The sequence below is a fragment of the Urtica dioica genome, chromosome 8, assembly GCF_054948205.1.
Source record: "Urtica dioica subsp. dioica isolate 48M chromosome 8, U.dioica_male_clone48M_v1_H2, whole genome shotgun sequence".
Lineage (NCBI taxonomy): Eukaryota > Viridiplantae > Streptophyta > Magnoliopsida > Rosales > Urticaceae > Urtica > Urtica dioica.
Window position 1 is genome coordinate 4194588 of NC_142763.1, and position 24722 is coordinate 4219309.

Sequence of the window (24722 nt, forward strand, 5' to 3'; positions counted from 1 at the left end):
TGATAATAAATAAGTAAAAGAAATAAATAAAAGATATTAAAAAAAAAGAGATACTGTTGAATTAAATCTCCACATCATGTCATCAAGAACACAGTTGAATTCATTTTTTTTATAAAGAAACTTAAATTTCTTATTAATATCTCACTCCCGCCCGGAGGCAGGAGACGGAACAGAGAAAATTCCAATGCTGCATAGAAGGAAAAGAGCCAACGCCTCACAAAAAAAATTACAACAAAGTTGACTAACCATTATCAGTCTGTTTTCTACAACTCAGCCACTTTGTACCACAAAAAATCGTTCCGCTAAGAACTTGCTCACACAAGTGTGTCTAAAAATTCACTTATGGTTGTGTACCTCACTTCTGGGTACAGTTTGGTCCCATCTACCCCGCCAAAGGCCTCGATTTCAAAGTAGGTTTGGTCTCCTTTCACGAAAGCCGAGTACACAAAAACCATCTCCATGTTCTGAGGATATTGGGTCTCTGCATTAGTACCCTCAAAATTGATTCACATTGTCATAGAAACACCCACCGAAAATTAAAAAAAAAAAAAAATTCCAAATTTTCATTACCGTGAATCCTCCGAAGAAGCTCTTGCTCCGTAACGAAAACCTTTTCAAGCTTCTTCCCAATCTTGCCCTCCCAAATCCCGACCAGCTCGTTCATCGAATACACATTCCCCGGAGGCCTCAAATACACCACCTTGCTCAATGCTCGCGGGTCGTCCACCGCCATTATCGTGAACGCAGCCACGTCTCTCTCGCTCACAAACACGCCTGCCAAGCGAAAAAAAAAACACCGTTAATCATAAAACAGTCCTTTAACTGAATCCACAGGCTTTCCGTGCTATCACCTTTGGCGGTTCCGTCGCCGAAGATAGTGACACAGTCCCTTGGAGGAGAGCTCAGACCGGGCTGGACGAGCGAGGGAAGGAACATCCTCATGAAGTAGTTGCAGCATATATAAGTGTAGGGAATTCCCAGGGATTCGATCAGGCGGCGAATCTCGGCTTTTCTCGAGTAGAAACCGCCATCAATATCGGAAACTCGAGCCCGATCTGGATCAACTCCGAATTCAGACGGAATAAACCTCTATCAAATTACAAAAACAATGAAGACTAATCAAACAGAGTTCACTTCACCTAGGACCCAAAATCTGTCAATCGTTCACAATTCGATTCACCTTTAACATAAGGAAAATCCGTGGAACTGAAATTGTCATAATTAATCACGACTCTGATAGAAGAGGAAGAGAAAAGCGAAACTGACCTTGATCGAACCAGATTGGTTGATGACTTTGATCAGAAGCTTCTGAGAGAGAACTTCCTTGCTCGGTACTGCGGAGATTACGACATCCACTTGCTTCACGGCCTCGACCAGACTCTGCTCGTCCTCCAGAGAACCCTGAGCGATACATAGTGAGCGAGAGAGCCAAAATGCAGACTTCCAAATAATACATATATAGAGAGAGAGAGAGAGAGAGAGAGAGAGAGAGAGAGAGAGAGAGAAAGAGAGAGGTAGTGACCTTGAGGATGGTAAGTCCGGCGGCGGAGAGGGATCGGAGTGAATCGGCGGCGAGGGAGAAGGAAGATGACCTAACGAGAGCGAAGGTGGGATGAGATGATCGGAGGCTGAACTCGGCCAAATGCCTTCCCAGACGCCCCGTCGCTCCGACGATCAGAATTCTATTCTTCTGCTTCTGCTCCTCCATTTTCGGCTGTCAATGGTGGCTCTCAGTAAGCTATGCTCGCAAGTCGTGTGCCAAAACGACGCAAATACAAACAAAACGACGCAAATACAAACAAAAAATGACTAAGTTTCCAATAAATATCCTTTAAAACTGGATTACCTTTTTTTTTTTTTTTTTTTTTTATCAGTAAGGCATCTATATCTCATTTCACATTTTTTTTTTTCAAAATTATGTCTTTTTTTAATGAAAAATTTTATGCAAATATAGAGCATTTTTAAAACAAAAGATAGAAGGGGCATAAAAATCTACTAATCTCAAAATAGAGGCTTAATAAATGTCATTTTCTCTCAAATATATAGAAGATAAATTATCTCAACTACCATCATTTGATAAGTTTTTTTTCAATTTTCCACCAAAAATTTAATTTGACCAAAAATACTACTAAGCCACTTGTACAAATACAATTTTATCATCAACAATTGATGTCAATAATTTATGTCAATTGTTGGCATAGATGTCAACAATAGATGTCGATTGCTGACATCTATGTCAACAAACAGATAATCCAAACCTCAAAGATGTCAACAATAGATGTCGATTGCTGACATCTATGTCAACAAACAGATAATCCAAACCTCAAAGATGTCAACAATAGAGGTCAATTGTTGATGATATTTGTACAAGTGATTTATTAGTATTTTTGGTCAAATTAGCTTTTGATGGAAAATTGGAAAAAACTAATTAAATGGTGATAGTCAAGGCGAGTTCTTTATATACAAAATATGATGCATTAACAAATATAAAAAGGACATAAAAAATTATTATAGGTTAATTAATACCATTTTTTCTTAAAAGCGTTCCTTTTAAGATGGTAGATTTTTATGTCATTTTTCATTTTTTATTCTTCTAGTAATACCCTATATTTTGTAAGTATTAATTTGCAAACAAATTTTAAAACCTACAACTGAATAGAGTGAGGCAATTATGTCCAAATAAAAACATCTATCATAAGATTCATAAGGGACCTTAATAATTATCGTCATCGTTTCAATATTTTTAGTATAAAACTCCATTTGTCTAACGTAATTATATACACTAGTGAGTGTCGCAGTGAGACTCTCGCTTATAATTATCGTCATCTTTCTTACAATAATATATTTATCAAGTTTATCATGTTTAAGAACTGAATTCAGGTGTGCTATCAAATTTGGAATAAGTTAGCTGCGCTCGTGGTAAGAATGATTAGAGAACCGGTCAAATTAAAGTTAAAAACAGAAATACCGTATTCAAATCTAATATCAAATACCACTTAGAATTCCATTAAAAAGGTCGAATTAAAAAAAAACATTATCAAGATTAGAAAATTCACCCAGGAAAAAAAGAAACCGGTTCAGGCTTTTTATAATACAAGAAAATCAATGGAAATTATTATAATTATTATATTATTACTCAAATACATTTATAAGCTACTGAGCGCATTTAGAACCACCGGGTCCTCCGTAAAGAAATCTATAGCCCCAAAAGTCAGACGATGTGAGCCTATCATTTTTCAACTTAAAACACTTAGAAATGCCCATAATAAGCTCTTGAACATTGGGGTCATTGTTTAGTGCCGCAAATTGTTTAAGGCCATCCAAAGCAAAATGCAAGTTTCTGAAATAAGCCGCGGTGCCATAGAACCCGTCCGGGAATCGCCCGCTCCCCATCGAAGGGCTAAATCCGTCATTTCCCGAAGAAATCGCGCCCCACGACACTTCGTCCGCTCTGTGGGCCAAATCAGGCACTATCTCCTTCAGCCAATATCCTATCACCAATTTCCGGTTATCGGATCCTACAAAATTAATAATATTCGAAACGGAACACAAATCAGTCCAAAAAAATCGTTTCGGGCAATAAATAAAAGCTCACTGAAGGTTAACTTGTAGGTGAAGAAAAAAATGCTGATTTTGTGGTGTAATTAATGGGAATTTATTTTAAGAGCTATTGTGGTGTATATGAGAGAATGAAATGGATGATAATGGAGCATAACAACATGAAAAGAAAAGAAAAAAAAATCTTAACTTTTTGTATGTTATATTCGTTATTGGATTCTATAAAACTAGAATAATAAAAAGGTAATTTTAGTTTTCTAACTACCTTTTTGTTGCTAAAAATAGCTAAAATCTCCCATTTATTAAATTAAAAAAAAAAGTCTTGACATTCAAATTCTAACATACATAGCCACACTTAAAATGACCTTTTATTATTATAATAAAAATCACTATAGTTGCATTCTAAAGAATTATTTTTTTAATAACATTTTCAAGAATCTTGTGAAGACATGCATGGTTCTTGTCCTTGAAGAATTCATGCATCGTACGTATAAAATTATTTTATGAAAAAAATAGATATTTTGTTAGATGGCCTGAAAACTAATATAATAACACTAATTACCTGGTAGATGTTATTTTTAATTTCAAAAGTTTCTCCGCCGATTGTGGAGACCGGCTCAACTGCGGTTTTCGAAGCTATTTTTGGGCTAGCTTGGATGAAGCCCTTACACACGAAGTTGAAGCACCCAGTCCTTTTATTATTATCTGCCTAAATAAATTCACATAAATTTATTACGAATTGTAGCTAGATCATTAGGATTAATAAATAAAAAAAATATAAAGTATACTCAATTACCGTCCAATACACAAACAAACTAGGTTTGCTATCACCGTTTAGTGTTGGTGAAACCTAAAAATAAAAAATAAAACAGCATGTCATATAATCATATTTTAAAACATGTAACATATTATTAATAATGATAAAAAATAAAAAAAAAATAAAAAAAAAACGAATCAACTTAAACAAATGAGAAGATATATATCTATATATTACGATTGTTCCAGCAATGAGAGAATTAACCCGATCCACAGGACCAGCCTCAACCCAGATATTCGAAGTACTGATGTGATGTGGTGTAAGGCTGAGACTGAGATTATATATCGAAGTCGATCCAAGGGCACCGAAATACTTGAATTTTACGTCTTTCTTCATTTTGATCATTACTTCCTTAAAAAGATCATTAACAAGGACATTAAAAAGAAAATAAATATGAAATTATGTGGGTGGATATATAAGTGCCGGTTGATTACATGGTCGCTCGGACCGACAGTAATAGGGTTTTGACCAATCTTGCGAAACAATTGTCTTGTTATATTTCTTGCCCTAATTCTTTCCTCCTTTGTTGTTCGGTATATCGGAACTGTTCCTTCAGGACAATCTCGTTCCTCGAGAATCCAGCTTCCGATGATGGCGTGTTTGAACGGAGTGAATTTTTCGCACGATATCACTATTTTGAGGAAAATTAGCACTTGGTTTCAGCTGCAGCAAAAAAAAATTATTTGAATAAAGAAGGGTTAACAAATTAATCGTGTTTAGTGATCTATTTTGTTCAAGTAACTATACTAAATAAAAGTACTATTGAATCCCTGCTGACTGTAAAGTAAATTGATCAATACCTGAATTTTGTGATTTTTGGGTAAAGGATGACTAAGTGAAGGCTGATTATAGATGTCCACGCAGTCGATTATTTTTCCTTCATCCCTCTTTATCATAGAGAAAAATAAAAGTGATCGGTTAATGTCGATAGTATATTATTGACATTTACCATCTAAGTACCGGTATCTATTGAGATATCGGCTACCGCTGACACTATCAGTATTCAAATACCAATCACAATTTACTGAAATAATATCTATTTATCCTTAGTGATTCTTAACTATGAAGTATGAACAATGTCAATATCTGAATAGAAATATTGAAGACTATCAATAAATATACTATGAAAGAAAGCCTTTGACATTTTTATAAATAAATAGTCAAATTACAATTGACTATCAATAAATATCTAAATAACATTTTAGGTATTTTTTCAAAACAGTAAAACTAAAACCAACCACCGGTCCAATTTCTTCGAGAATTTTGATGAGAGCAAGGACAATGGAGGAACCTGGACCATATAGAGAAGCCTGGCCCAATCGTTTGCATTTAATTTCAATCATTTTCAAATAAATGAACTGATACGTCAAAATCATTTCAAACTTAAAGAGGTCAATGGTTCAAAGAAAATAAAATACTTCTACACTCGTGTCAAAATACAAATGATGGCTACACAAATAAAAATATCTAGATGATTTTATATCCAGATTTATTTTAATATTTATATCACATCTTTTTAGGATCTATTAGTTTCTTTAGCAAAATCTAAACTATGCGTACTCATCACTTACAAGAGTTACAAGTTACAAAAGAAAAAAAGTGCAAGTACTTCAGTACTTTACCAGTCAATAAAAACAATAATATAAATATAAAAAAGGAAGAAAAGAAAAAAAAACTATAGTTATACCTGAACGGCCTTGACATAATTTCTCCTCATTTTCGGAGCTGCACTATATATTCATGGCTTCTTAAAGAGAAGCAAACGACCAACAAGACTATAGTTTTCATTTTAAAGTCCATGTGTTATCTAACTAAAACATTGAAAAGCCATTTCTCTCACTTATTTATATTATGTTTGGTGTATATCTGCCAGCCTCAGCCATAGCTAATGAGATAACCATAAAATGAGTTAAGAAATATGTGCCTTTGTAGGTATTAATTAATATTGTGTGTATTTTCATTCAATGAGACATTTATTTCCCATATTGATGAAGTGAGAAGGTTTCACCATAATACAACAATTCATAGCATATAACGGGAAGAGAAAGAACTAAAAGGGTTTGCAATGTAATACACTGTATTTATATGCATGTTCAATGTTAACACATATTCATTGTTATATCATTGGTCAATTCATTTCACTATTAAATAGTCAAAAGTGATGACAACATTTTAGTTTCTTAATATTAAATATGCATTAAAGCTTAGTGGAAAATAAGAAACTACGTCATTATTCATTTATATAGTGCAAATTGGCATATAAATATATTTTGATGTAGACTGTAGAGTGCTGTTTGGAACAGTCAGTCATAACTCATAAATAACAAAATTAAATTTACGGATTAAAGAGAATGCGGCGACCACATATATAACGGCCACAATTACGGTGGGAGAAAATGACGAAAAAACCTGAAGATCTTTTTTTAATAATTTTTACGAGGAGGCACAGCCAAGACGTGGCGGGGCAATTCCTGCCAAAGGGATGAGCGACAAAAGATTCGATGGAAGAAGATACGAGTCGTGCCGGATCTCATATATATGGGATCATGTGGACGCATTTATTGTATCATTGGTACCATCTGAAATATAAACTAATATTTTAAAAAATGATATCGGGATTTTTTTTTGGGTAATTAAGCTAAGTAGCCTCCTGAAAATAGCCAATTTATTTTTAGCCAACGTTCTGTAAATAAGTGGTAAATAGCCCGGATGATTTATTAACAGCCAAAATTTGACTAGACTACCATTTTCTTTTTCCCGCCCAGTTTCGTTACTAATCAGCTCAAATATTTCGTTATTAATGCTCGCGAAAATCTAGGAAGTAATTAAAACCGTATAGATGCGTTCACACACAACCGCCCACATTAATTTCCATTAAAAAAAAAAAAAAGAAGAACCCCAAACGATAATATCCTCTCACGAATCTGTTGGAGCGATTTCTGCAGACCTCGAAGACGAGTCCATCGCAGATGGAGGCTGGTGCTCGAGCCGCGCCTGAGAAGGAGATCCTCGACCGGGTCAAGCTGGAGTGGCTGGCGACGCACGCGAGGGAAGCCGCGACCGACGATGGCGGAGATCGAGTCGCGTCGGACCGTCGGAGAGCGCGCGCGAAGGAGATCGCGACCGGCGATGGCTGGGAAGCGCAGATCCGAGCGTCCACGAGCGTTGTTGAGCGACCACGAGCCGATCCAAGATCCAAGCCGCGAGCGAGCGAGGATGAGGCGCGCGACAACCTAGGGCGTGGCCTAGGTTCTAGGTCGGGATTTCGCGGCGACCTAAGGGCACGGCGGCGGAGGAGCGTGGCGACTTGGAGGCCCGCCGGCCGGAGGAGATCCAAGGCGTGGAGTCTTGAAGAAGTCTCCAGCCCGAGTCCATCGACTATCCGATCTTTGCCGCGATCTCGTTGAGGCCGTGCGATCTAAGCAGTGACGATCTTCTTCTCTGGCGCCGAAAGGATAATCGACAATTGGAGGACGGTCATGTTTGAGCATCAAGCCGATTTTGGAGATTCACGCCGCCATTTTGATGGCGGTCAAGTCACCATCGCTGCCGGTGACCTCCGAGGTCCGCGTAGGAAGAGACAGACATATGATTAAATAAGAAGAACAGTTTTTTTTTTTTTGGTTGCTGTTCATAGAAAACATATTTACAGTATATTCGTGTAAATAAGAATCATATTTACAGTATATTCATTGTAAATACAAAGCATATTTACAGTATATTCATTGTAAATAAGAAGCTTATTTACAGTATATTTACAATATATTTGAACTGGAAAAAAAAATTCTGGAAATATTTTGAACACGAAAATTATGGAAATTATGAATATATGGAAGACAAAATAATATCAATAAATGAAGAATATATTTACAGAGTTTAACCACGAAAATAGATACTAATTACCTAAAGTCAACGCTAGAAACTTCCAAAAACATAACAATAAATAGGCTATTAATTTTCAAAATCTGCAGGAAATTTCAAATTTCAAATTTGAAAACTTCCCTATTTGGTTTATGCGAGTTAAATAAGGGCAAAAGTGTAAACATAATTTAATTAATAAGCTGCCACGTAAGCAATATGGCTATTTACAGCATATTAACGAAAGGTTGGCCAATTTTAAGCAGCCAATTTTTTGTTTTTTTTTCTATCTTGTTGAAATTGGGACGGAACTGAGATCATCATTCGGTCCCACTTCGTAATGTTGTAGTGTTTTTCCAAGTAGTTTATGGTTTTTGCTTATATAAAATACATTAAAATTGAATTAATTAATAACAAACTAAAAGAAAATAAAAGTATGGGACTATAGAATCGTAAAATATAGTACAAGAAATTTTCGATTCCGTGTAAAATGGTTTTGGAAATTCTCGGTACCTTTTTTACGATTTCGGGGGTTCCATTTTCTGCAAACTATGAGATGGACTAGGGGATCATATTTCATTGATTCCATATGACCAACTTTATGTATGATCAAGTGGGTCGGTAGAAGGAAGGTGGCTAATTAGCCGATTAATAATTTACCACCACGATCAAATAAAATTTAGCTGATTATATATTTAATTAACCATGATTGACAGCTAAACATAACGGTGCAGTTAAATTTAACCGGTCATACTTTGGTTAAACCGACGCGCTGCTAATAAGGGTTAACGGTGTGAATATCCTATTTTTTCGTCGAAGACTTGGACAGTGTTTATTTTTAAATTTGTTATTTTACTTCAACTACGATAATAAATGTTTAGTACATATACCAACGGTATGTGTATGATTTTTTTTAGGGAAATTTTTTTTTTTTTTTCATTTTTGAAACTTAAGTCAAATCTATAATTTGTATTTCGTTGGAGGACCAAACGTTTTTATGTCAAAGGCTTAGTGGGTGTTGTATTTATTGTCCAACGGTAGTAAATGTGTACTAGTAGCACATACCAAGCTGCGTGTGTATTTTTATTTATGTAGTTTTTTATTTTATTTTTTTCATTTCAAGGATGTGTTTGTTGAAACTTGAATAAAATTTCGAATCTATACTTTTGTTTTCCGTTGGATGACCAAATGTTCCCTCACGCATTTTTGTGACATTAGTTACAAGGTTCGAACAAAGGTATTTCAATAAAATAAACACTGGATGAGAGAGAAAAAAAAGGGTCAAATGTGTGCAAAGTAATAAAAACCTTCCCTAAAAAAAAAGTAATAAAAACCTCTCACTATTTCTATTTTCATATACAAATACAATGCTCAGACACGAATATAAAGACTGTTAACTGTGAAATTTTTGCCAAATTTTTTAAACATAAAATGAATCTTCCTAAAATATTTCAAAATTATATACCGACATAGATTTCATAAATTATAGCACCAAATAATCACACAATTTATTTAGATTTTGACATTCTTTGATTGCCGCGCATGATCAAATAATGTCAAAGAACTGTGAATTAACAAACTTTTTAATATGATTTTTTTGGTTCGCTATGTCGTCGCTGATTCCTTGATATCATCAATAAATACATACGCATTATTATTTTGCCTTAATTCCATGATTTGTTGTAATGATCACTAATAGGATAAATAAATCAGTTGCTGTTCCCAGGACAAAAATCTCTGTAAATTAACATCCACCATATGCTAAACACTAAGTTAAAATAATAATTCATTTAAAAAATTAATCGTTATTAGTCTCATCTCACGAATCATTTTTCATTTTATCAATTTTCATTTTCTAAATAATTAATCAATTAATAATCGCGATGACTTGCGTGTTGAAGAACAATAAATATAGGGGTTGGTGCATTGCATTACATTTTCATTTACGTATCCCTTTAAAATTTTACTTTGCTTTGCAGTCAAACATTTATGAGACCTAACGTGAACGAAGCAAATACAAAGGTATACGAATATTGCGTGGAAGACCTATGGAAGAAACAATGTTAATATAACTTGTCAACAAACTCAACCACCGCATTACATTCACACAGTGGTCCACAACATCACGCGAAATGCATGGGTTTATTAGGCACTTTTACAAAGAATGAAAATACAATTTCATTTTCTTCTTAATTTAAAATCAAATTTGTATAAATCTCGGATTGAATTCAAAATGAAACAAGCAGGAATTAATTGTACATGTATGTATATTATGCTCAGTTGGGAGATTTGTTAATTTTTTTTTTTTTTCACCCAAATTTAATGTCCTTAACAAGGTGGGAGATCTTTTGGTGGAGGCAAAACAGATTGATCTTTGCCTTTCCCATTTTCCACTACAAATGCTGTTTTCAAACCCCAACCCGTGTGAACCTCCAAATGACAGTGCATAAACCACACTCCTGCAAATAATTACCATCAATTATCGCCACAGATATATAAATATTTTTCTCCTCTCCATTATTTTGACAAAAAAATAAATAAAGGGTTCCATAGGTGAGTGAGTGAAAGGAGAAAAGTATTTTTGCGACTGTTATTATTGTTAGCTAAAGTCAATTTTGGCTAATCATTCATCAAAACAGATTAAAATATACTATACGGTTTATATATTAATTTAGGTTCTCTAATTCTAATCAGCAAAGTTCAAAGATAATTGACTTTTTTATTTTTAAAAACTATTTGGCATGTATAAGAGTTGTTTTTGGAATGTGAAATCAATAAGTGAAAAAAATTGTTTGTTTTGCATGATTAATTGAGGTTTAATGACAATGAAAAATATATATTACCTGGGTTGTCAGCCCTAAATCTGATGGCGGTCCAACCACCGGTGGGAACTCCAACGGTGTTTCTCTCAGGAGGATCAACTAAGTTGAACTTAAGCGGGTCTTTACTGGAGTTAAAGTTACCGACTCCGCTTCCAACCACAAAAAAGTTATATCCATGGAGATGGAAAGGGTGTGATTCCACGGTTAGAAGATTAGTGTCTTGTAAAACCAACTCGATGCTCGAATTGAAAGCAAGTTTGTTGACCCTCGTCCCGGCTTTGGTTGCGAGATTCGCGGTCAATGGAGCGCCCGTGTAGTTGAAAGCGGCTGGTGGGCGATCGGGGAAATCGGTAGAGAAAACCCCTTTGATTCCAAAGTAGTGAGCCTAAACAATTTAACAATATACCGTATAATAAGATAATTGAAAGTTATATACAATTAAATAATCAATCAAATTTTGGGAGACGATAAAAAAGTACTTCTTCGTATTTTCATCTACATAAGAATGAATCCGAATCATCTATCTTTTTTTTTTCATGTCTCGCTACATGACTCTTAAATCAAAATTTATCACGCCGTTACCTTTTTATTGTTATTAGATTTAGAATAATAATTAAAAGAAATTGGGATGTGACTTATTTTTATTGGATATACGAAAAGGGACAGACGATCTAGATTCCATAAAATAAATTCAACGATTTTGTATTTTGTTATACGCTATTTCTCTCGATCTATAGTTCAATAATAATAGAACAAAATTATTTTGTCTATTTAATACCTGAAGGAGCCCGGTTTGAGGCATCACGAAGCTTATATTGTTTATAGAGGCAGTGAGTTTCGTCCCATTGAGGCAGCTAGGGCAAGGGTTTATCCCTAACCCTATCGTGTAGAAAAGTCTCCGATCGACCTTTTGAGGCACGTTAGCTGGGAATTGAGGAGTGTTGAGGCTCCTTAGCTTGTCGTCGAAGGCTAGGGCAAATGCAGTGTCGTTCTGCTTGGGGAGAGATGGGAGGATGGGCAAAATAGAGTTTGGGACGCCTTTGTATTGGAAAATTGCGGTTGCGGTCTTATTATCCACCGCAATTGGGGCATCCATAAATGCCGTAGCGCCCATGAAGTATCGGTTTGGAGGCTGATTAGCATGGACTAAAACGTTTGTCGTCTGACCTGGAGCAATCAAGATGGCTTGCGTCGTGAATGGCTTGGTGTACACCGCGTCAATCTCTACCACCGTTAGATTGTGGCCCGCTATGCCAAAGAATAGCTCGTCGTTGAGTGCAGAGTTGATGACACGTAGGAGATATGTCTTTCCTTGTTCAACTTCCATAGCAAAAGTATCTAAGAGCGGATAATTCATGTTAGTTTAATCATTTTCTTAAGAGTAAGATTAATGCATGGGAAATAGTCTTAATTAGACAAACAAATTATTTGTAATTATCCGGGAAAATATCATGTAATATTTTTGTGTAGTTACTAAATTTGTTTACAGGGATCACTATAATATCCTCTTACTTTTAGTTAATATAATCCATTATTGGTTCACAGTTTTTTTTTTCTTTGAGTTCTCTCTCCATGATTTCTTTATTTAAACAAAAAAAAAAAAACCACACATAAAAATCAGCAAAATAAAAAAATCTCATAGGATCACGTATAGAAGATTGTAATTTGTATGGATTAAGAAATACTTATATATTCAGCTAAAACTTAGAAGAAAAATTGATATTAATTTTATTGTTATTTTCATTATTTGTTTTTTTTTTTTTTTGAGAAGTTGTTAGGTAGGTATGTATACCCACGTTTTTTATTGGTTCACAATTATTTTTTTGGAGCAGTAATTACGTTTTTTGTTTTTTTTAATCAACGAGAAGAAATTAGGTAGGTATGTCTACTCACGTTTTTCAGAGCATGGAAAGAGTGGTCCTGGCTTTCCATTGATTGTATGTGCATCGGAAGCATTTGGTGGTAATCCCAATGAACTCCCTTGTTTCTCTACCTCTTCAACGTCCCTGTTCCACCACTCGCCTATATTTACGACTATTATTATAATCTATACCCACCAATAATACACAGATAAATATTTTATTTTTAGAAAATTCATGACTGAGTTTTGACTTTTGACAACAACATGATTGATCAAATAAAAAAAAAACCACAATATGATTGATACCATGAAAAGTCGTGTACGCTTCTCAGCCAATAATATTTTTGAAATGATAAAAATATGCCCCAACGATTTTTTTTTCATATCTTTAAAATCCAACATAAAGTAAATAAGAGATATACTTACTTTTTTACCGCATTTTGCTTACCAAACAAAAGTTTCTCAGAAATAAAAAAATTAGCTACTCTATTGTTGTGATATACTTAACTTAACACTAATATATATCACATCTTGTCACCTTAATGAAGGTGGTGAGTTTACTTCCGTAGGTAACAAATGGCAACAAATACCCTTCAAAACTAAAATATATCGCATGTTCTATTCCATGTCCATTGTATCGAAATGACAATATTCAGACACGATTTTATCACGAGACATAATAATCGACCTCAGTAAACTTTCTGAGCAAAAAATAAAAAATAAAAATCATAAATCGACCTCAACAACTCAACATGTACAAAAGTTGTACACGATCAGACCGCTATTAGGTTCAAACTTCAATCTATGTTTCGTAAATTAATTAATTTGCCACCCAAAATATTTTGGTCTAAATAATTAGTTTACGTCATGGCATATATGTGGTATCTAGCTATGGAATAAACTCACCCAAGATGATATTTTGCTCTCTGTAAGGTTGAGGGAAAGGGAAAGGAGTGGATAGTTTGGGCATGATAACAATGGCACCGTAAACGGTGGCTCTGAGCCAGAAAATGTGAGCGTGCCACCACAAAGTCCCTCTTTGACCCGTCACATTAAATGCATACGTGTAACTATTTCCACTTTTTATTGGGCATTGAGTTATATATGCGGGCCCATCTGCCCATCCATTCCTATATTGTTTTAGTCCATGCCTGTACAATAAATACATTTATATATATATATATATATATGTATATATATATATAATTAATATTTTTTTCTTGCACATAAACACAAAAATTAAACAAATATACACTTAGAAGATATACCCCATTTTGGGTTGGCTATATTTTAAATTATATCCAGCATTTATTTATTTTTGAAAAAATAAAAACTCAATATACAAAACTCTAGTAATCTGAATGCTAAATTCAACAAACAAATTTTCTCAAAAAATTCTAAAGGGTATCCCTGAATGTTTTTTTATCAGTGTAAATAAACCTATTTTGTAAAAATTTCATTGGACTCTAAACTTTGTTGACATATATGTCAATACATCCACAATTTGTTGACATTAAATGTCATGAAGTCATGGATTTGTTGACATAAATATCAATAACTTTTGAATTCGTCTGTGAGTCTCTACTAACATATTTATTATGATTGTGTTTTCGGTTTGATTTTGAGATATCTAAATAATAAACATTGTTACCAGTGGATCGACATGTTGTACTGGGCATGGTTTGTGACATTTACAAGAACTGTATCTCCTTCCCTGGCGTATATTGTGGGACCAGGGAACATCCCATTCACTGTCACAATTGGTTTGGCGTGACATAATCTACTAACATTCTTCACTTGAACCTGTAAAAAATTAAAATAAAATTAATTAATTACAATCATATAACATTATCATATATGTCAAACGATAATTATGTACACTAACATCAAATTGGTATTTCTTCACAGCAGCTTTGGCTGGGAGAGGAAAAAGCATGAATGAGCAAAGACATATTAGCAATATAGTGAAGTGATAATCAAATGAGTTGTTTCTTTTGGCTATCTTCATCATAGTTATAACTGATAGTAATTATTGAAGAAGAATGTGTTTGAGCTTTAGAGGGTAGTAATAATAAAAATATGTTTCTTTTCTGGATGAGACAAAAGCGTGGGGTTTCACACTTGTTTTATAGGGCTTTCATGTATGTGTATGTATTCAAATAAAAATGTCTCAGTTTAAAGTATATAGTTTGTTAGAACTTAGAAGGCTGGCTATGTGTTGGTGAATTAGGTGAAGTTTTTTTTTTCTTTCTCTAGAGAGGTTACATTACCATAGCTAGCTTCAAAGCAATATATACACTGATAAGGACTTACTGTTTAATTCTTGAATAAAAACTTAAGTTTAGAAGATGTACAGTGCAATGTTACGATAATTAGTTAGACTGTACCGTAAGCAGGGAATGTATGAATATATGGTATTAAAAAAATATAGTGAAAGTAAAGACAAAAAAACATTGGCTATGCCATATATGTAATTGAAATTTTTAATTTCTTATTATTTTGGTTTGCTTTACTAGCTGTATTCAAAACTTGGTCAAAGATTGATCAGTTGACATGTAACTTCACTTTCTAGTTTTTAGACTCCATTCTTTGCTTGCTTAATATGCATAGTCGGTTGCAACAACTACAAAAAAATGGACATGCTTTACCTTTAAAATATGAGCGGGTTTCTCTTATTTGGCTGAGATTCATTTTTCCGAAATGGTAAGAGAAGAAAATTAACAGCTTAAAATTTAGCCGAAATATTTTTTTAAATTAATTGAATCTCGATGACAGTGTTGTCACAGATATTTGCGAATAAATAAGCCAAATATTTGTCTCATTTATTTTGATTATTTAACTATCTTTGACGACAACGTCGCCGCTAGAACAATTTAATGAATATCTTTTCGGCAACATTGTCGTTGAAGAATGTAAAATATGCGGCGATACCTAAACATGAAAGACAAAGAGAATTGTAACTAATTAAGTCTGTTTAAACTTAAGGATTTTAATGTAGCATACGTTTCATACTCTTTTTTTAGTCATTATGTTGACATGACATTGATTCAAGCCAATTTCTATCACACGGTATATCATCAGATATAGTGCAAAATCTTCTCCAATCACACTGCAAATACAACACTATATTTTAGTAGGGGTGAAACTGGATCGGTTCGGTTCGGTTTTTTACATTTTTAGTATCCGAATCCGAATTTTTCGGTTTTTAAAAACTCTATCCAGTAACCGGTCCAATTTAGTCTAAAACCGAAATTCGGTCATCCGAATATTCGGTTATCTGGTTTTTTAAATCCAGTATCCAGTCCAGTATCTAATTTTTAAAATTCGGTTATCCAGTTTGTAAAATTTCAGATCCAGTTTTATAAAATGGATATCCAGTTTCTAAATTCCAAATCCGATTTGTAAAGATTCAAAAAACGAGTACAAACGACACTTATAAAGCTCCAAAATGACAATACATAATCTAAAACTGAGTAAAAAAATAAAATTCAAAAGGACATTCGTCTCCAACTACCTGCACATGCAAATATCATAATATAAAATTAAAATTACAACCCTAATGATCATAATAAATCATACAACAATTGAATTTGTATGTTACTTTTATAGATCACATAATCAAGTTGTAGTAGCAGTAGTTGATATATGATAAGTTTGTTCTTCTATGACAACTTGACCATCATCTGTTAATAATAATGACATAAATTTAAAATAAATTTGTTTTAATAAACAAACTACAAATGAATATGTCAAATAAAATATCAAATTAATTATCTTACCCGAAACAATAAATAATTTGATGTGTTACTATATCACACGGAAAAAATAAAGAATTTTATATTATTTTAAATTTAGTTGATTATCAATTTCACTACCAAATCAACTTTATTTTACTATTTTATTTATTTTAATAATATATAATGAAGGATAGTACTTTTTTTTTTAGTAGGGGCACTATCGGCCAAGATTACATGATATATTAGCAGTGCAAAGCGCAGGTGGCACTATCGACCAAGATTACATAGTAGGTGGCACTATTGGCCAAGATTGCATACTTATTAGAATAAATCCTAGGGGGCATGCATTTCTGCATCCCATGGGGGCTTGAACCCATGACCTCTCCGTCGAGGTGAATGTGAGATTACCGCTAGACCAAACTAGCTACCACATGAAGGATAGTACTTATAGTGTGAAATTTAGTGTTGTGATTGGAGATGAAAAAAAAAATTGATGCTAAAAAACTACAAAAAATAGTGTGATTTCAACACAAAACTTAATGTTAGGGTTGGAGTTGCACTCATGCTTGAAATTTATGTTTTAACATTTTGTTTAATAATACAGTTTCAGCTACAATATTACATTTTTTTTCCTAAAATAAACGGTTACGTATGGATTAAATTAATTAGTAGATATTTATCGACTTTTTTTTAAGGAATCGGTTAGTATTTAATTAATACATTGATCCAATATTAATAATAATTAATAGAAATTAGTAACAATTATAAATTAAATTTCCAAATATATCTGAAAGTTATTACTGATTAAATTAATATATTTATGATTCTGATCTTAGTTACAAACAAAAAATTAAACCATAACTCTGCTGCATCGATTTCGTCCATTTGTTTAGGTCTCGACCTAGAACCTTTATTCGCAATTATTTTTGTCCTCATGTTCAACAATAAAGCCTTATAATAATCTGAAATAAAATAAAATAAAAAACATTAGTAAACAAACATCATATGATCTTTTATTATCGAAGACCATATTCTTGAACAATCCGAGTATGTATCAAATGAAAGGATTTGGGAGAGATTGGGAAAGACGAGAAAGAGAAAGCTGTAATTGTATATTCCAATCTCTATGTTCACATACAAAAGAGAATAGACAGTATTTATACTTAGGCCTATCAGGATGGAGAATGCCACATAGGCAGAGCAAATACAAATGACACAAAACCCATTTATACTCTGGTATTCTAACAGCCCCCCTCAAACGAAACAGTCTATGCATCAAAGACTGTGAGTTTGGACCGAAGCGCCGGAAAGGAAGAATTCGAGATGGGTTTGGTAAGAACATCAGCGATTTGCTCTGACGCCGGGATATGCTTCACACGGATCAGACCAGCCGCTACCTTTTCACGAACAAAGTAGAGGTCCATCTCCACATGCTTCGTACGCGCGTGAAGAACCGGGTTAGCAGAAATCATGACCGCACTTGCATTATCACACCAGACATCCGGTGGCCGGGATTGAGGTACAGCAAGTTCAGTCAGAAGCGCACGAACCCAAGAGATCTCAGACACAACGGAGGCAATACTTCGAAACTCTGCCTCTGCAGTACTCTGAGACAAGGTATGCTGTTTCCTCGAGGACCAAGACACCAAATTAGGACCCACGAACACGCAGTGACCAGAGGTTGAGCGCCGATCATCCAGATCAGCACCCCAGTTTGCGTCACAGAAACCAGTGATGTTCATGTGAGAGGCACGGCTGATGCGAATCCCCAACGCAGCAGTGCCAGCGAGGTAACGTAAAATTCGCTTGACCGCCTTCCAATGTGCCTCACGAGGTTCGTGCATAAATTGGCACACTTTATTCACAGCAAACGCGATATCGGGCCTGGTAATCGTCACATATTGCAGCGCCCCCACAATGCTCCTATACTGGTGTGGATCCGAGAGAAGAGGAGAGACAAACTTGGAAAGGCTAGGAGACGTAGCCATCGGCGAAGGCATGGGCTTGGCATTGAGCATATTCGCTCGAAGTAAAAGGTCATGAATATACTTCTCCTGAGACAAGACCAAACCGTGAGCCATGGAGGAGACCTGAATGCCTAAGAAATAGCTGAGAGAGCCGAGATCTTTCAGCGAGAAACGCCGCTGAAGACAGCGAAGCAAATCCTCGATCGCCGAAGACGAAGACCCAGTGAGAAGAATATCATCAACATAAACCAACACAAACAACGAATCGCCACCAGAATGTTTTATGAACAACGAGTTATCAGCCCGAGACACAGCAAAGCCTAACTCAAACAAAGCAGTTTGCAGCTTCTCATACCAGGCACGAGGCGCCTGTTTAAGACCATAAAGAGATTTCCGAAGCTTGCACACGTGCCTTGGAAACCTCGGATCAGTAAACCCCGGAGGCTGACGCATAAAAACATCTTCATGGAGATCACCATTAAGAAACGCGTTGTCAATGTCCAACTGACGAATTGACCAGTTCTGAGAGACAGCACGTGTGAGAAGAACACGAATCGTGGTGTGCTTAGCTACAGGGCTAAAGGTTTCACCGTAATCACATCCAGCCACTTGACTACACCCTTGAGCAACGAGCCGGGCTTTGAGTTTATTCAACGTGCCATCCGGATGCTCCTTAACCTTGAAGACCCACTTGCAGCCAACAAGACGGCGATCAGGCGGAGCCGGAACCAAATCCCAAGTTCTATTTCGATCAAGAGCAGACAGCTCAGCTTTCATGGCAGCAGTCCAACCATCATGATTCAAAGCCTCCGCCACATTAAATGGCTCTCGAGCAGCGACAAGAACACGATGCTTGAACACACCCAACTTTCCTCTAGTCACCATAGGATGAGCATTCACCGTCGGAGCAGTATGAGACACGGGAGCAGGATGTGATGAAGAACACACTGAAACAGCCGGAGCTGTATCATCCTGAGCCTGCAAAGAACCAATCTGCGGCTGCACTGCAAAGCACTCATCAACAGGAACATGATCGACAGGTAAAGGGTTCAACCGATTCACATTATTGGTCAAAGACAACGGAGTTGACACATGAGACACTGGAACAAGAGGAATTTGAGCTGAACAGAGACTAGAAGGAACACTCGAACTTGATGACGGAACAGAAAGAGAGTTGGACATTTTGTGAGGAAAGTGACGCTCATTAAAGACAACATCACGAGAGATATAGAGACGACCTGTTGGGGATAAACACTTATAGCCACGATGATTGAGACTATAACCAATAAAGGTACACTCAACAGTCCGAAAATCAAGCTTATGACGATTGAACGCGCGAATATTCGGATAACACGCACAACCAAACACACGTAACAAGCTATAATCTGGTTTGACCTTGTCAAGGACCTCAATGGGAGAGGAATTATTCAAAACAGGAGTAGGAAGACGATTATGAAGATACACAGCTGTGCGAAAAGCCTCATCCCAAAACTCAAAACCGAGACCAGACTTAGCAAGGAGAGTAAGACCATTTTCGACTATATGACGGTGTTTACGCTCGACAAGACCATTTTGTTGGTGCGTATGAGGACACGACACACGGTGAACAATACCGTGTGAGGCAAGAAAATTCGAGAAAGCAACAAACTCACCGCCACCATCAGATTGAATAGATTTAAGTTTATGAGATGTTTGAAGTTCAACTTGAGCTTTGAAACTCTTGAAAACATGCAATGCATCAGACTTGTGTTTGAGCATATAAATCCAGGTAAAACGAGAGAAAGCATCAATGAACGCAATATAATATCTATAACCATTTTTTGAAACCATATGAGCAGGTCCCCAAAGATCAGTATGAACAAGCTGAAGAGGTTCAGTGTAAATAGAATGAGACGCAGGAAAAGGAAATCTATGAATTTTCCCATAACAACACGAATCACAAAAAAAATCAGCATTCTTAGTACACACTTGTTTATTACATTTGACCAAGACAGACTTAACAATTTGAGAAGATGGATGACCCAATCGGTCATGCCAAACAGAGAAATCAACAAAGGGAGTGGACTTGGAGACACTGAGAACACTGTGTTTGACTGGAAATGACTCTGAGACTGACGCTTTGGACGACTTCACAATAGACATTTGAGAGGGATCAAAGGTATACAGGCCATCCCTAAGCTTGCCTTCCAGAAGAGTAGTGAGAGTACTCCGATCCTTAACAAAACAACAATCGGAAAAGAATTCAAAGAACACGTTATTATCACGACAGAACTGAGAAACACTAAGCAAATTCTTTGTGATTTCAGGCACATGAAGCAAATTTGACAGACTCAATTTCTGAGAAGTGGAAGGACTTGAGATAAGAGAATGACCAATATGTAGAATAGGTAAACCCTTACCATTGCCAATATGAACCTGATCCTGACCATGATAGTCGGACTGGAATGCGAGATTGTTCAGATCGGCAGTGACATGAGAGGAGGCACCAGAATCTGGATACCAATTCTGGTCTGGAGTGTAGTGAGGAGAGGCAGCAAAGTAGGCCTGAGCTGGAGCAGCAAACATTGCTTGAGGTTGAGAACCACGACCAAAACCTCTTCCTCGATTGAATCCACCACGAAACTGCTGCTGAGTTTGAGATCTGTACGAGTCATCATACCTGTAGAAGCAGTCAAGAGCAACATGACCGATTCTACCGCAGACTTGACAAACCGGCTTGGATCCACCACCACTCCAGTAGCCACGATTCGATCTACCACGACCACGACCTCCTCTGCCACCTCTGTGCACCGGCGATGAAGAGGCAAAGTTGGCATTAGGATTGAGGTTTTCATTTGCTTCAGGTTTCTTCCGATCTGTGGAGTGACTAGCCAGATTCACGGATTTGGACACAGAGGACTCGAGTTCTCGCATCCTAGTCTCAATCCGAGACTCTTGAGCAAGAAGGAGTGACTCAAAAGTCTCAACCGTGAAATCCTCGCTTCGAGCTGTTGTTGCTAGAACGAACGTATCGTACTCAGCAGGAAGGCCATTACAAATCGCATCCACATGAGCTCTCACGCTCACATCTTCACCAACAAGACTCGGAAGATCTACAGTGTGACGAACCTTGAGTAGATACTCATTCATTGACAATGAATTTTTCTTCAATTGTTGGAGCTGAGTCTGATATTGAGAGATTTTGGCTCGAACTTGAGCAGCAAAATAAACCTCGAGCGTACTCCAGATCTGAGCGCTTGTATCGCAGTTGATCATTCGAGACAGCACACCTTCACTCATCGATGAGAGCAGCCAAGAGACAAGTAGTTGATCTTGCTGCTCCCAATCGCTGAATCGAGGATTGACAGCTCCGATCTCTTTGTCTGACGCAGAGAGAAACTGAATTGGAGCAGAGGAGATTCCGGTGAGAAATCCAGAAAGCTTGTAGCCTTTCACTGCCGCGAGAACTTGCTTTCTCCAAACCAGAAAATTATTGACGTCAAGCTTCACCGAAATTGCATTGTTGAACGCAATCGGAATGATTGTTCTCAGTGCTGTTGCAGACAGTGAACTTTCCTCCGTGGCCATTGACGATTGATCTTCGCTCGCCATTTTTTTTTTTTTTGAAAACCTAAAGCTCTGATACCATGAAAGGATTTGGGAGAGATTGGGAAAGACGAGAAAGAGAAAGCTGTAATTGTATATTCCAATCTCTATGTTCACATACAAAAGAGAATAGACAGTATTTATACTTAGGCCTATCAGGATGGAGAATGCCACATAGGCAGAGCAAATACAAATGACACAAAACCCATTTATACTCTGGTATTCTAACATCAAATACGTCTACAAAATCAGCTAGTTCGTATGAACATGCATGCATTTTTTTATACATTTTTTTTTATATATTTTCAGAGATTTTCGTAACACACACAAAGAAAAAAAAAATCAATTTGAGAGCTACTGATTATGCTGAGTTTTTTTTAGAGCTTTTATTTTTGTTATGCGATTTTTGGGGTAAAATGGGTTTGACTTTGGGTTTCATTTTTCAAATGGTGTAATTAATACTTAAATTTTGCCTCATTAATCGCGTCTTAGTTATTGTCATTTATTTTGTTTCTTTTAATTTTTTTTTTCCTCGAATACACGTGTCCTTGGTCGGGAATAGGGTTAAGGTTAATAGTGTCCTTAATCGATAAGTAATAAATTGGGGTGGCTAATAAATAATTCAAATTACGGCTACATTATCGTCTCTAATAGCATGATTGGTTTGGTTGTAGTTTTTTTTTTTTTAAGAAGAAGAAATTTACATAAATATTACTATTTCAACACACTCTACCAAAATCAAACTTTTTTTTTACGGATCTATTAGTAAATTATTAGTAAATGAGTTGTGAAAAATTTAGTATCACTAGAATAAATATATGCATCGGGTGCGACGAAAGTCGCACCCGATGCCTCGAAAGTCGCACCCGATACTACTTAAAATCAACGAAATTTTTGATTTTTTGGAAGGGTATCCGGTAAGACATGTCGCACCGGATACCCTTCCGCACCAGAAAATGTCGCATCAGATACCATTCTGCACTAGAAAATGAAATTTGTAATAGCGTATATCCTTAATAAAGTCGGTCACGAAATTGCTAGATTTCACGAAAGATCAATCCCAAATCCAGCATTTTTATGACAGATCACTCACGAAATCTAGCAATTTCATGACCGATCTTGAATTTCGTGAATGATATGTCATGAAATTTAAATTTCATGACCGATCTATCTTGCAATCCTGACCCGTCACGAAAATTGGAGAATTCGTGGCCGTTAAATCTAGTAATTTTTTGACCGATTACATTGAAGGTATAACATTCTTCTCACAACTCATTTACTAATAGATCCATAATAATTTGCTTTATGGCTGATTTTAGTGAAATAGTGTTGAAATGATAATGTTCACATAAATTTCCCTTTAGCTAACCGAACACCTTTATTTTTATCCGTTTTTTAGTATTATATACATGATTTGGAGTTTCTAGTTTAACACCGTTATGAGCACTATAACATTACAAAGAGTTATTATATTACTTTATAAAATATCCATCAGTAGTATCTCCGCGGAATTCTAATCGATAACTTTACGATATATGTCAACGCCTTTATCGGCAGTTAAAATATCAGTAAAACCAAACCTTCAATAATTTATCCGTACATTTATTAATCCTTGTCTAAATCACGAGCAACAGCCTAGCCTTGTCATTTATATTCTTTATGAACAAGAAAACTTGTATTCTTTGCTCCCAGTTAGTTTTAAATATTAATTTGTATTCTTTTAAATTATATGGAAATGAATACTCTTTTGTTTGGTAACAAAAGGTTGGTACCTAGTCAATTTAAGAGTTTGAAGTTACTTGAAACCTGAACTTACTTAAATTAGTATGTAATTTCTTATTTCTTATTTGTTTTCCATTAAAAATCTGGTACATGGACGTTCTTGCTTCTAAGTATTGAAAAACAATTATTTATTCCTTTTTTTTCTTTTATTTGCTAGGAATTATTTATTCAAAGTTTCTGGTTGTGCTTTTCGTTGAAATTTACCTTACCATGTAGATTGTTATATATAATTACAAATAAGAATTATAAAAGTAACTATAAATGACATGGGTGATACCGTGATAGCGACAACGTTATACAACTCACTTTCGACGTGCATATATCTTAAATAAAATAAAAAGTTTCACTTTCAACGTTTAATTTAGTGTTGAAATTACATCATTTTAGTATAATTTTAGCACCAAATTTTTATTTCTATTCTACCCATAGCATCAAACTTTCACACTAAAAGTACTATTCTCTAATATTATATATAATCAACATCAATGATTCACACTAAAAAAATTACCGTGGCCTACAATACTCATTCTATAATTTGGTGGTCATTATACCGTGTTATTGATGTCCAAATGACGTGAATTTATTTATTTATTTTTAATTTTTTTTAAAACAAAAAGCTACCAAAACATTTTGACTAAAGAATTCTTATTTTATCATGGATATATATTTTACCCTTTTTTCCTTCTTTTTTCTGAAAACGTCACCATTTATAGAGTATAGACTAGTGGTTCCAAT

The 24722-nt window shown here is 35.4% G+C and overlaps 2 protein-coding genes and 1 long non-coding RNA gene across 4 annotated transcripts; all 3 read right to left on the minus strand.

Moving 5' to 3' along the window:
* Window positions 1-36: 36 nt before the first annotated feature.
* Window positions 37-1780, minus strand: LOC149387407 (putative pinoresinol-lariciresinol reductase 3). Of its 2 annotated transcripts, none has more exons than XM_089623835.1 (5): window positions 1523-1780; window positions 1278-1401; window positions 852-1055; window positions 571-774; window positions 37-481 (listed from the first exon to the last, which is right to left on the minus strand). In XM_089623835.1, the coding sequence occupies exons 1-5, from the start codon at window positions 1706-1708 to the stop codon at window positions 315-317; spliced, it is 885 nt and encodes a 294-aa protein (XP_089479961.1). In that variant the 5' UTR covers window positions 1709-1780; the 3' UTR covers window positions 37-314. The 2 variants fall into 2 exon arrangements, with proteins under 2 accessions (XP_089479961.1, XP_089479960.1); XM_089623834.1 differs by having other exon boundaries at window positions 852-1089; window positions 1267-1401.
* Window positions 1781-3166: 1386 nt separating this feature from the next.
* Window positions 3167-4624, minus strand: LOC149387408 (uncharacterized). Its single transcript, XR_016300520.1, has 4 exons — window positions 4553-4624; window positions 4355-4408; window positions 4121-4267; window positions 3167-3518 (listed from the first exon to the last, which is right to left on the minus strand). It is a non-coding gene; the product is annotated as an uncharacterized LOC149387408 (long non-coding RNA).
* Window positions 4625-10273: 5649 nt separating this feature from the next.
* On the minus strand, window positions 10274-15267 carry LOC149387409 (laccase-11-like). Its single transcript, XM_089621916.1, has 7 exons — window positions 14802-15267; window positions 14568-14719; window positions 13823-14067; window positions 12949-13077; window positions 11834-12393; window positions 11077-11440; window positions 10274-10692 (listed from the first exon to the last, which is right to left on the minus strand). The coding sequence occupies exons 1-7, from the start codon at window positions 14925-14927 to the stop codon at window positions 10562-10564; spliced, it is 1707 nt and encodes a 568-aa protein (XP_089478042.1). The 5' UTR covers window positions 14928-15267; the 3' UTR covers window positions 10274-10561.
* Window positions 15268-24722: the final 9455 nt, after the last annotated feature.